The 12,569-nt window shown below is 41.8% G+C and overlaps 1 protein-coding gene across 2 annotated transcripts in view; it reads right to left on the bottom strand.

Annotated features, from left to right (window-relative positions):
* The window catches only part of prkcea (protein kinase C, epsilon a), a 589,489-nt gene that overhangs the window by 253,010 nt on the left and 323,910 nt on the right, over positions 1-12,569 (bottom strand). Inside the window, exon 3 of one of the 2 annotated variants that reach the window (XM_072580649.1) lies at positions 355-420. The exons of the other annotated variant lie outside the window; for it this stretch is intronic. Coding sequence (XP_072436750.1) covers positions 355-420 — 66 coding nt within the window. The remainder of the gene's footprint in view (positions 1-354; positions 421-12,569) is intronic. 2 annotated transcript variants of the gene reach the window in all.

Here is a 12,569-nt window from a genome sequence, read left to right as displayed (position 1 = left end):
GATAATAAGTTTACACCATAACATTAATCAATATCTGACTGAGCAATGTGAATGCAATGTAACTATTTCCTCATTGTCTCCCATACCACCCCTTCTATCTGTTTTGAAGAAATAAGAAACTGAATCTCAATAGAAGGCAAGTTGAAAGAAATGCAAAGGTGTCATTTAAGAATTAAAAGGTGGAGCTTTGAAAGAGCTGCATTAGATAAAAAAAAGGTGAGTCTAAAGGAGCCTGGAAGCATCTAGTGTAACTATCATGAGATTGTAAACTAATGCATTAGTTTTGCAGACTGTTAATCACAAATTAGATTTAAAATTTCAAGTGATTGTGCCTTTTGACAAAAATTACCCTACCTGATTTCTGGAGACCAGATAGCGGATCAGTTCCCAGCATTCCCATGTTCGAAAGGAAACCAGTGCCTGATGAGAGGAAGTCACTTGTGAAGGTTGTTCAAATATACCAAAAAGTTTTTTGTTCTTTAAAACTTACTGAGGTGAAAAGTCAAAACACCTAAACAACTGCGGATGCTGGAATTCAGAAACAAGAGAAATTGCTGGAAAAACTTAGCAGGTCTGGCAGCAACTGTGGAGAAAAATCAGAGTTAACATTTCTGGTCCAAAGATGCTACCAGACCTGCTGGGTTTTTGCGGTAATTTCAGCTTGTTTGTGAGTTGAAAAGTCAACTTGTATATGTACAAGGACATACAGTTGATAATACACCCACTCTCAAGAGAAATGTAGTGTTGGATGAGGGGAATATCGTTTGAGAGGCTTTTTGAAATTTAATAACACAATTTTTAGATGACCAAGCTGAGAGAACAATGCTTGTGTGCCCAGAGCTTACATTTTGAGAAGAATTAAGTGGGCAATTTGAATTACCAGCATAGGTGAGAGGGCACCTGTTATTGCCAGCAGGCAGCCAAAGCACCTTAGTAACCTTAACTCTCATTTCCATTGTACCAGTGAGATCCAGGTGCTGGTCCTGCTGAAGCACAGTGCTTCTGGGAGAGAACAGAACCAGCCTTTTCCCTTGCTGAGCCAGTCAACATTCACAGCCTAATTCTAGGGACTGGCACAAAGACCTGAACCATGCTTCTTGCAGCCGGATGCTTGGTGTGGGCACAGGAGGAACACTCTTACATCTCCTGACCCCACCTAGAGTATGAAACCTGTTAGTTCTTGGGTTTTTTTTGAATGAACAACCTCCTGCTATCCCTTCAAAGACATCCACTTGCAGTTCAAACTTGAAACTGACATCCAAGATGCATTTCCCCAAATTGGTGAGATTGATATGGCTCCAGTCTGATTCAGGCAAGCGTCTGTATCACCATTGTATACGTTCTGATCAAAATAGCAAGCAGTAACAGTGACCCATTTAACAAGACATTCTGATTTTACTGCTGCTACAAGCCAAGTTCTGACTAGTAAACCAAATTCAAATCAACTCTGAAGAATAAAATTTCATGTTGAAGATTTATTTTGAGATCACAAATTAATATGTGAGCCAGGCTTTACCATACATTCTATAGGTGTTTAATGTGAACCTTCTTCTTAAAGCAAAGCCAGCGAAAGACAAGCAGGTGCCTGGTTAGATCCCTCTCTCAAAGAAGTCCAATGCCTGGGGCCTCCTGTCTGGATATGAGCAAACTTCTGTGAGCAGGAAGCTAACTGAGTATTTGTTACTGGGCTGCAGGCAGGAAAGATGTCCTGGGAGATACTCACTCAGGACCTTTGCGTCTTACACCACCAAATGGGAAAATAGCATGGCTTCCTTTGAAAGTAATCAGAGAGAAAAAAAATGCAAGAAGAAATCAAGTCAGCAGCTCATCCAAAGATGTTATCGTGTCCTTCATAGAGAAACAGTTTCTCTACAGTGAGAAACAGGCCATCTAGCCCAATAAACCCACACTGAGCCTCCAAACAGTAACCCACCCAGACCATTCCCTCCCCTATACTATACATTTCCCTTGACTAATGCACGTAACCCTCACATCCCTGGACACAATGGGACAATTTAGCATGGCCAATTCACCTAACCTGCACATCTCTGGACTAAGGGAGGAAACTGGAGTGCCCAGAGGAAACCCCACAGGCACGGGGAGAATGTGCAAACTCCACACAGATAGTCACCTGAGGCTGGAATCGAATCCGGATCCCTGGCGCTGTGAGACAGCAGTGCTAACCACTGAACTACCATGTCGCCCTAATTACTTGTCATCCTTGTTATTGAAAGTTTCAGCGCAGATCAGATTTAGCAGGCATACCCTATCAAACAAAACAGATGATAAACATCATTGTCTTCAACTCCAAGGGAAATCAAAAAAAAAGCAATTGTTGCATAGAATTACAGATCATTCTGCAATGTGTGTTTCGTCAACACAAATTCACTGTAACGTGATTGACAAATTGGGGTTTTTATTTCTAAAGTGCAAAAATTTAAATGTGTTGGCTATAACTCGATTATGGCACCAACACTTTAAGAGCTGTTTCTAAAGTGATTTTTTTCTATAACGTGGGGTTGCACAAGAATGCAAGCATACCATTATAGAAGAACTAAGTGTATTATAAGTGCATCATAAACAGATCGTGAGGGCTGACAATTTGGTGAGACATTGTCTTTAATGGATCAAGTAATTAAATAAAAATTAACTATTGTAAGTTAGGTCAATTATGCATGTTATTTTTAATTAATTAAATACATTAAACAAGGTTAACATAGGAATGGCCGTGCAATTGGTGTGCAACATCTGCAGCATGTGTATATTTTTTTGTGAGCACAGCAATCTGGACAACCACAGCCACATTAAGTATCTGTGTTTTGAGGAACTTCAGCTGACAGTTCTTGAAGTGACAGACATTGTTCGGGAGAGATTTACCTGGATACCTTAATCCAGGAGGTAGGCACATCCCTTAGCTTGGAACGTGGTCACAGGTTAAGATAATGTGCATCAACAGGAGATTGATTGCCAGTAACTAAGGGAACTCCAGGTTGATGGCTAGAGGAGCCTTGCTCCTTTTCCTAATCCAAAGGTTCCTGCTGTCTGTGTGAATACACAGGTCAGTAGGATGGATGAGTGCTAAGTCAGCATGGCAGATGACCAAAGTGGCCAACAGCCCTGTGGTGGAGAATGTCATTCACACGGGCAGAGTGAAGAGGACAACGGTAGAAGTAGGAAACAGAATAATCAAGGTAATAAATATTGTGTTCGGTATAGATATCATTCATTGCAACTACAACTGAGAGTTTTGAAGCTTCTGTCGTGATTAAAGATATCACCTCCTTGTCAGAGAAAAACTTGGGAGAATGGCATGATGATCCAGATGTTATCTTTCATGCAATTAACAATATGGCTAGGTTCTGCCAATTTTCAAGTAATATGCATTTTATTGAGAAATGAAAACTCCACGGCACAAGTAATCTATCCGAGGCTAAAGGAAGAGATTTAGGATAGCATCAAATTAAAAGACAACAAAAACAGTCAACTAGAGTTTTCAGAAAATTAAAGAAATCAGTAAAGGATCACAAAAAAAAGGGAAGTGAATACAAAAGTAAATGGAGAAGAAGTGCAGGAACAGAGAGCAGGAGTAAACCTGTGTCCTTCAGAGGCTGAGGCAGGCCAACTTGTAACAAGTGTTACACCTCACTGGTACACAGCACTTGAAATCAAGCTCCACTATTCCCAAAGTCATCACAAAAGTGAAAAACTCTTTAAAGTGAAAAAAAATCCCTAGCTTACCTGTCTTTCACACCCAGATTGACATAAACACAGACCAGCTTTTTGTACTTAATAAAAATTGCCATTTGTGACAAATAAGGAGACAACTATGAATCACTAATACATAACTCTACTAGTTAAAACACTAACATGACTAGTAAGGGAGAAGTCAGGAGAATATGGTTGGGAAACATATCAGCTATGATCAAATGGAGGGGCGGGCTCAATGGCTTAATTCTGCTCCTACATCTTATGGTCTTATAAAACTCCCCTTCTACATATACATGAACAGATGCAAAAATACCTGAGCATTTTGGGTAGAAGGCAAGACTGCAAAGGCTGCTCAGTAATATTTGTCCACAGGGTTTGCTGAGGTGACCCCTTTGCTGTTTCTCGACGTTCCCTCTTCAAATATTTTGACTTGTTTGCAGGAAGCACAGGGTGACTGGCTCACACTTCAAAAGGTCTCTGTATTAGTAAAGTCACAGCTTCCAGCAACTGATGAGGGGAAATCAATAAATCTTCAGGCTTGAGATGTTTGTCAGCAGAGCTGAAATGCAGCCCCATCTCTATCAAATGTATGACTGATTCTGACCAAACATTCTCACATTCAACAGTTCAGCTACCTGCAAGCCAATGACATAGTTGCTGGCAGAAGGGAGTTATTTGTCATCGATAACCAGTCACTAGGCCACAGACCAATCAGCCACTTGTTGCTGGCCAAATATATACATAGCCTCTTCAGGCCAGCTCATCTCTAATAGTTTTCTTCACGACTTGAACAAACAGTAGTGTCAACAGCACTTACGATGGGTGTCAGGTAAATTGCTTTTAAAAAGTGCAACAGTCCTTCAACAATCTTTGGTTTTTTAAACCAACCCCTTTCAGCCCTCAATCAAAAATTCAGAAAAAATGAAAAGTTATGCAAAGAAGAAATTGTTAAACTATTGTTTGCCTCTCTTCACAGTGAAAGGCACAAAAAGCATATCAGATATAATGAGGAACCAAGATGATAATGAGAATGAAAAACTTAACATAATCACTGTTAATAAGACATTTACACATTACAGGTTTAAGTCATCTGTAATCATGCGACCATGCATATGAAATGCTCTTCACAGCAATCTTGACACAAGATTGGAGGTTGAAGAAAGTCCCTCTCTGGAGATGTCAATGCAGGCAACGTTAAAAATGACACCTGTGGGCCATAAAGCATAAATGCAAAATCTCATTGGGGCAACACAGGAGCATGGAACGGATTCTCTGCCACTTTGAAAGGTAATTATTTTTCAACATGTTCTTCTATGCGATGCACCTTTTCCTGATTATTGTTACACTGGAAGGGCAAGGTCTCAGTGTTCATGGAGCACCTAGAATCTCCTACTGCTTCGTTATAAAATCCCTGGAATTTCATTCATCAGAATAACATTTTATGCTAAAGTTTCATGTGGAGGCATTGAATGGTCTTCCTTGTCAGAGTGCTCCATGTCTCACTGTACAGAAGAGTATATTAACGCCTCAGTTGTGAGTGACGTGAATTCTAACTGTTCACATTACTAAGGACCTGTTCTGTCTTTTCTGCTCCCCATGGTTGTCCTTTGTAAGTGAAACCGATGGATCAAGCCACAGCAGGTACTGTTGCTGGTGCTTGATGCACAAAGGCACCGATGCTTCAGCAAGCCCATGACGAACAACGACCTCCAGCAGATACTGAACAGCCTCCACATGAGGAGATCGCAACTGAAGGTTCCCTCAGGCTGCAGAGGAGGTACAGGAGGACCAGAGTCTTTCATCCTTGATGCCAGTTTCTCCAGATGAGGGTCTGAAGTGTGGCTGCAGACTGAGGATGTCCTGGGACAGTGTCATAGAATAATGCCTAGTTCTGGAGGGGGACATAAGACCTGAAGGAATGGGTGGCATTCTATCATGGTGACCATGAAGATGACAGCTCTGTTCAGACTTTTATGCATTTGGCTCCTTCCAAGGAGCAACTGGACACCTGTGCAATATCTCCCAATCATTCACTCACAAATGTATTAAGGATATTTCCAATGCAATTTGTGACAGATTATACTCATTCATGTCACTTCCCAGGTCAGTGCTACAGCCCGAGTATTAGGCTTTGTCAGCACATTTGGCATTCCCCTGGTGCAGGGTGTGATAGACTGTGCAAACATCACATTCAGAAGACCATTTCATAACGTAGTTGAGTTCATTGTTAGAAAAATTTTCTATTCAATCGAAAATGTAAACCCCTCTGTTCATCAGTACCATCAGTAGCTGAAGGCATAATAGTGTTATCAGTAGGCTATTAATTCTGTGACCCAGTAATGCCTGGGGACCTGGGTTCGAATCCTTCCCTGGTAGATAGTAGGATTTGAATTCAATAACAAATCTGGAATTAAGAGTCTAATGATGACCATGAAACCACTTGTCATTGTCACAAGAACCCATCTGGTTCTCAAACGTACTTCAGGGAAGGAAACTGCTGTCATTTCCTGATTTGGCCTATATGTGACTGCAGACCCACAGCAACGTGCTTAACTGTCCACTAGACAATTACAGAAGAACAATCCCATGACTGAATAAAAAATCACAACTGAGATGTCTGTGCCAGATATCCCGGCAGCTTCCATGAGATCTATATCCTTGAGATTTCTCATGTTTCTGCTTGTTTCAAGAGCTGGATGGTTACAAATATGGTTACTGGGGGAAAAGGGCCATGCTCTTTGACAATGTCTGATGGGTTCATTATACAAAGCCTGGATTTAGGTAACAGAGGATATAATGCAGGTCAGGGCCACAGTGGAGCAGATGATGACTCTCCTGAAGATGGGGCTCTGACATGCCTTGATCAGTCTAGGTTGGCCTTGCAGACACTGTGTGCCTCAAATTCCAAACGAGCTGTGCTCTGCACAACTGGAGTAGGCAAAAAAGGGATGTGATGGAGACAAACAAGCTGGGAGAGAGGGAACAATCTTCAGAGGAGGAAGATAAGGATATTGAGCAGCAGGGAGATGACAGTCTGCATGACAACACAGCGACCAGCAATGTTAGGTGCCACAAATCAGGCCGGACACCCAGATCCAGTAAGCGAGAGCTAGCTTCAGTGATCACTCAATGCCTGCTAGTCTACTGACTCAGAACGCATACAGTCTCTGTCTGTTCCTTTTTGTTATTGCTGAATAGATGTGAATGCTTTGAAGCTTTTGAAGGCTTTTCTGTACGAGATGGTCCCACAATAAATTAAGATACTGGGCTATACTCAGCATTGGGGAAAAAGTAGCATTAACTTAGAAAGGACTGTAAGATGGATTTTGCTAAGGATTGGTAAGACATGTGAGTGCACTTGTACTTGCAATGAAGTGTCAGCTGTTTCCCCATGTGCGCTAAGAAGGATTGGTTTATGGTTGCTGTCCCACTAATTGTATGATAAAGAGCAACCTCAGACTGTCAAAGATTGATCAGGTGCACAGTGGCCTTTTAACAATGGCTGTGGTGCCAGGAATCCTGGGATTTCCCGGTAATGGTAAGCATTACCACTTATGGCAAGTGGGACAACAGGACTGGCAGGGTGCCATTGAGGGTTTGTTGTGTGGTTAATGAAACATATTTCAGATGTTAGCATGAGAAAAGGTGCTGGGCTCTGCAACAAGAAAGCTTCCAGGAAACAGGCAAAAACAAACACACACTATTTCTGATAAGATTCAGTCCCTAGATTTTAGATTGAAATATTAGCAGGTGCAATACTATTGTCCGAGGAAGGATTAAGAGAGAAAAGCAGGAACTATAGGTCAGTTAGCCTGATATCAGTCATCAGGGAAATGTTGAAATCCATTATGAACTAAGTGCTAACACAGCACTTGGAAAAATATAACACCACTTGATACAGGCAGCATAGTTTTATGAAAGACAAATTGTGCTTGACAAATTTATTAGGTTATTTTGGGGATGTAACGAACAAGAAAGGTAAAGGAAATCCAGTGGATAATTAATATCAGAACTTACAAAAAGCATTTGATGACGTGTCACAATAAAGGATGATGCACAAGACAATGGTTTATGAGGGTGGGGTTAATAATATATTATCCTTTGTTAAAAAAAATTCAAATCTTCTCCCAATCAAAGTAATTCCTCTCACACAAAGCTCATTACACTCCTCCTATGGCCTTATTCCCCTTAATGAATATGCATCAACAGCAGGAACAAATTACTGCAGGTGCTGCAATCTATACTGAAAACTACAAAAGCTAGCGATCACAGCGGGTCAAACAGCAACCATGGAGAGACAGCAAGTTAATATTTCGAGTCTAGATGATGATGGATGCTGCTTGACCTGCTGTGAGCTCCAGTATTTGTAGTTTTCAGTAATTAAATGCATCCTTTGCAGATTCTTTGGCTGGGTATTTGTTCATGGATCAGATACATGCAGAATATTTCTGAGCACTGCAAACCTGAACCTAGGTAAAATTTCCCCAGAATTTGGAATGTTCAGTCTCAGGTGACAGATTTGCCAAAGGACAAAAAACAGAGTGAGAATAAATTGATCATTTTCAGGTTAGTTGGTGTTCCTATTCGAGTGCAGTAAGGATCCATGTTGGGCCTTCGGATATTTACAATCTACATTAGGCAGAGGGGCCAAGTGTGGGTAACACGAGTTAGGGAAGAAAGCAAGGAGGGAGGAAGACATATAGGCTTGGTTTTGACCCTCTAATAGAGTTGATTGGAATTGATAAAAATCAATGAAATGTGGATAAAAATGCTTGAAATCATTAACAGTCATCCACCTTAAACTATTAATGTGAGTTTTCAAATGGAACTCTCAAAAGTGCCAAATGAATCTTGGAATGTATTAGCATTAAGATGACATGATGCTATAGAGTACCATGGACAGTGCGTGGGGGTGCACATGATGGGTGAACAAAGGGTGAGAAGAGTTACAGGGTCAGTAAAGGGACAAATGATAGGAAGGTATGAGGAGCCATGAGGATGAGCGGGGGCATGCGGTGGCACAGTTTGGCATGCAGCATGGGCATTGTGCAAGGGGTGAGTGGGATTTGAAGATTGAGGGCTGCTGCATATTTTAGATTCATTCTGGGGTTATCTGGCATGACCCCCACCCCCCCACCGGGGAACCCTGCTCCCCAGAATGATCATTCCAACTTCGGGGGCAGTTTTACCCAGCTCAGGTTTGCAGTGCCAGGAAATATCTTGATTCTGCATGCTCCTAATCCAGGAGCAGTAATCCAGGCCAAAGAGTGTGCAAAGGATGTAGATTTGTTATGTGGGAGGGGAAGAGGGCAGGATGGAGGAGTGTAATGAGCTAAAGTGTGAGGTAATTACTTTGATAGTAAGGAAATTAGATGTTGTTTTGCAAATGATGAGAAGTATTAAATGTTAATGTTCTGAGGGATTTGGGTATTCTTCCTCATGAGATTCAGAAAATGGATATGCAAGAACATCTAGCAAATAGGAAGACAAATAGTATATCTGCCTTCGTTTCATGAGGAAAGAAGTCTTGCTGCAGTCTTACAGGGTTTTGGTGAGATCACACCTGGAGCATGTATATATTGTATCAGTGCTTGTATAGATTTGGTTTCCTTACAACAGATATATTGTCTTTAAGATTAAGCAATGACAATCAACTGTAATAATTCCTGGAATGACAAGAGTTGTACAATGAAGATCAATAGAGTATAATGGGCCTATGCTCTCTGTTCATTAGAAGGTTCAAAGGTGTTCTCATTGAAACGTACAGGAATCCGATAGCCAGAACAGGGTGAATACTGAGAGACTGTTTCCTGGCTGGAGAGTTTGGAACAAGGGGCAGGAAGTAGTCTCAGGGTAAAGGAATTATCTCAGGATAAAGATGAGGAGAGTTTTCTTCAGTCAGTGGCCTCTGGATCTTTGGAATTCTCTATCTTAATTGTGTTCATTAAGGATATTGATAGGTATTTGGGAATCACAAGGCATTATGGGTTGGACATGAGTTGAGTTTAGGATTAGCTGTGGTCTTATTGAATAGCAAAGCCAGCTCAAGGGTCTGTTAGCCTCTATCTCCTCCTAGAACTGATGTTTAAGCACAATTGAGGTTCTCTTAAAACTAACAAAATTTAGAATAAATCTAGAAATTCTTTAGCTCAAAATCATAAGTATCAATCATTTTTTTCTAAGTGTCAGCTACAGTGGTGTGAACTGTATGATTCTTTAACATAGACAAATGAAGGCAATGAGCATTATAATGTTAACAGTATCAATTAAAATAATTATAATTATGATAATTACTTAGTATAATCAACCCTCCTCCACACCCCTTCCTCCCCATGCCCTCATATCGTTCACCCTCTCTGCCCACTTCCCTCAACCTCCACTCTAATTCATCGCTCCTCCTTCTCTGATCTACTCTCCCCACCCTGCAAGCTGTTTTTCACCCATCCCGCTTTCTCCTACTCTTCCCCTTCACTCGCCCCATGCCGTCGCTCACTTCACCTGTTTCTTTCTAACCCTCCCAACCCCACTCTCCTCCTTCTCCTCCTTGCTCCCCAACTCATCACCAAAGCCTTGCCTCTGCACCGCCCCAACACCTTAACCCCGTCTGCTTTTATTGCATTAAAATGTCAGGTCACCAGGCCTTTAAAATTGCTGAAACTATTAGAGTTGTTAGAGTTGGGGTGTTGGACATTTCTTCCTGGACACTCCATCACCCACAAAGGGCCTAACCCCAGAAAAATTGGTCATTCCCATTACAATGATGTCACCAACCCTACCAGCAACCCCTTCTTCCAAAATAACAGTGTAGGCTTGCCTGGCAATTGCATCTCCCAACCTCACCTAACCCTCCTGGAGGGTACCTTAGCCATTCAGATGTTATCTTCTTACAGTTTCAGCCTCAGCACCAGACACCTCATGGCACAGGGACTGCTGACCCTCTGAGTTGGCTGGGTACTTTTCACACAGGCTTCTACCACTCATTAGTCTCCACTTGATTAGCCATTTGGATAATGTGCCTTGAGAGGATCCAACTGTTGGTCAAAGCAATGTTACTTCCTTTCCTTTGGCTTCTTCAGCAGGAGTTCTGCTTCCTGCATGAAGTTATGCCCAAAATGTTTTCCTAGGAAAGGTCCTACTACAGCAATTCTCTTAATTAGACAACATAATAAAATGCCCCAGAATATTTCACAAGAGCATTTAGCATCATAACACATAAGATATCAGAGCAGTTGGCCAAAAGCTTCATCAAAGTAGCAGGTGCATCTTAGAGGAGAGAGCAACCTTATGAGGATTAGATTAGATTAGATTACTTACAGTGTGGAAACAGGCCCTTCGGCCCAACAAGTCCACACCGACCCTCCGAAGAGCAACTCACCCAGACCCAGTCCCCTACATTTACCCCATTCACTACGGGCAATTTAGCATGGCCAATTCACCTAACCTGCACATCTTTGGACTGTGGGAGGAAACCGGAGCACCCGGAGGAAACCCACGCGGACACGGGGAGAACGTGCAAACTCCACACAGACAGTTGCCCGAGGCGGGAATTGAACCTGGGTCTCTGGCACTGTGAGGCTGCAGTGCTAACCACTGGGCAGCCTGAGGCCTAGGCCACTGAAGATATAGCACTAACAACAGACAAATTTAAATCCAGGTTCTTAAATATGTCAGAATTGGATGACCACAAATATAATGGCAGATTGAAGGTGATTGCAAAAAATGGGCAGAGTGAAATCATGGAGGGAATTGAAAACCAGAATGAAAGTTTCAAACCAGGATGTTGCTTAACTGGGAGCCGATATAGGTCATGAACCACAGGGCTGATAGCTGAGATGGATTTGCAAGGTCACAATCAAGCTACTGTGGAGGGTAGAATTATGAGTAGTACCAGCTGGCTCAGATGGTAAAGACTGAAATGCTTAATGGCGCTGAAAGTGAGGATTGGGATTTGTGTACTGACTGAGGATGCTCTCTTGGAGCAAGTGGAAGAAGTCATGTGATATTATGGCATCAGTTGACCTTGGCAACAACTCCCAGGCACGGAGGATAACAAATAAACAGGCAGTGCAAATCCAGTGGGAAGGATGTTTAAGAAGTCCAGTCTGGAGGCAGCAGATGGAAGGATGAAGATTTTGGTCACAGAAAAGCTGAGGCAAGAATGGAGTCAGATGATGTTCTGGAAATGGAAAAAGGCAGTGTCTTTCGCTGTTTGTACAGTTAGCCAGAAGCTCATTTGAAGATCAAATATGAATGCAAAGTTGTGAGGACTCTGGTTCACATCCATATGCCTGGGATCTACAGTTGGTTGCTACAGAACCGAATTTCTTATGGGCTTGAAAGCTTGAGTTAACTGGAGGGGATTTTTGCTCCTCCTCAATAGGGTTGAGCTATCTCAAGGCACATTCGTTGTAATAACATGGAAGAGCAGAATGCTTTTTGGCGGCCATGATTCCACATAGAAAATCTTTGATCTGTCAGAGATGACAGCAGGTAGTAGAGAGGTTTCTTGACAAAAAAATCACAGTTGTACAATCCCATTAATTTGTCTAGCAACCTTGGTAAGATCTTGAAGCTATGGTCTGCCTCTGCTCGAGTTACAGAAAAATGCAAAAAACAATAGGCATTCAATGAAAACCAGGTGATGCTAAGTTCAAAGAATTAAAGTGACATTTGTATCAAGATCTTACTCTCTTCCCATTAATTGTTCTCACCAGGCATCGGAAAACAGAGTCTGTTCATTCTATGGGAGTGACATTATTCTTGTTAATGTGGTCTGCAAATATGAACCAGCTGTACATATTTCAAAGTGTAAAGATCAACAAACACAACAGAAAGCTCACTGAACATACACACATCCCTCA

This window comes from Chiloscyllium punctatum, chromosome 11, assembly GCF_047496795.1.
Source record: "Chiloscyllium punctatum isolate Juve2018m chromosome 11, sChiPun1.3, whole genome shotgun sequence".
NCBI lineage: Eukaryota > Metazoa > Chordata > Chondrichthyes > Orectolobiformes > Hemiscylliidae > Chiloscyllium > Chiloscyllium punctatum.
Note: the sequence above shows the minus strand (reverse complement) of the source record. Positions and strands in the feature narration are given on the sequence as shown.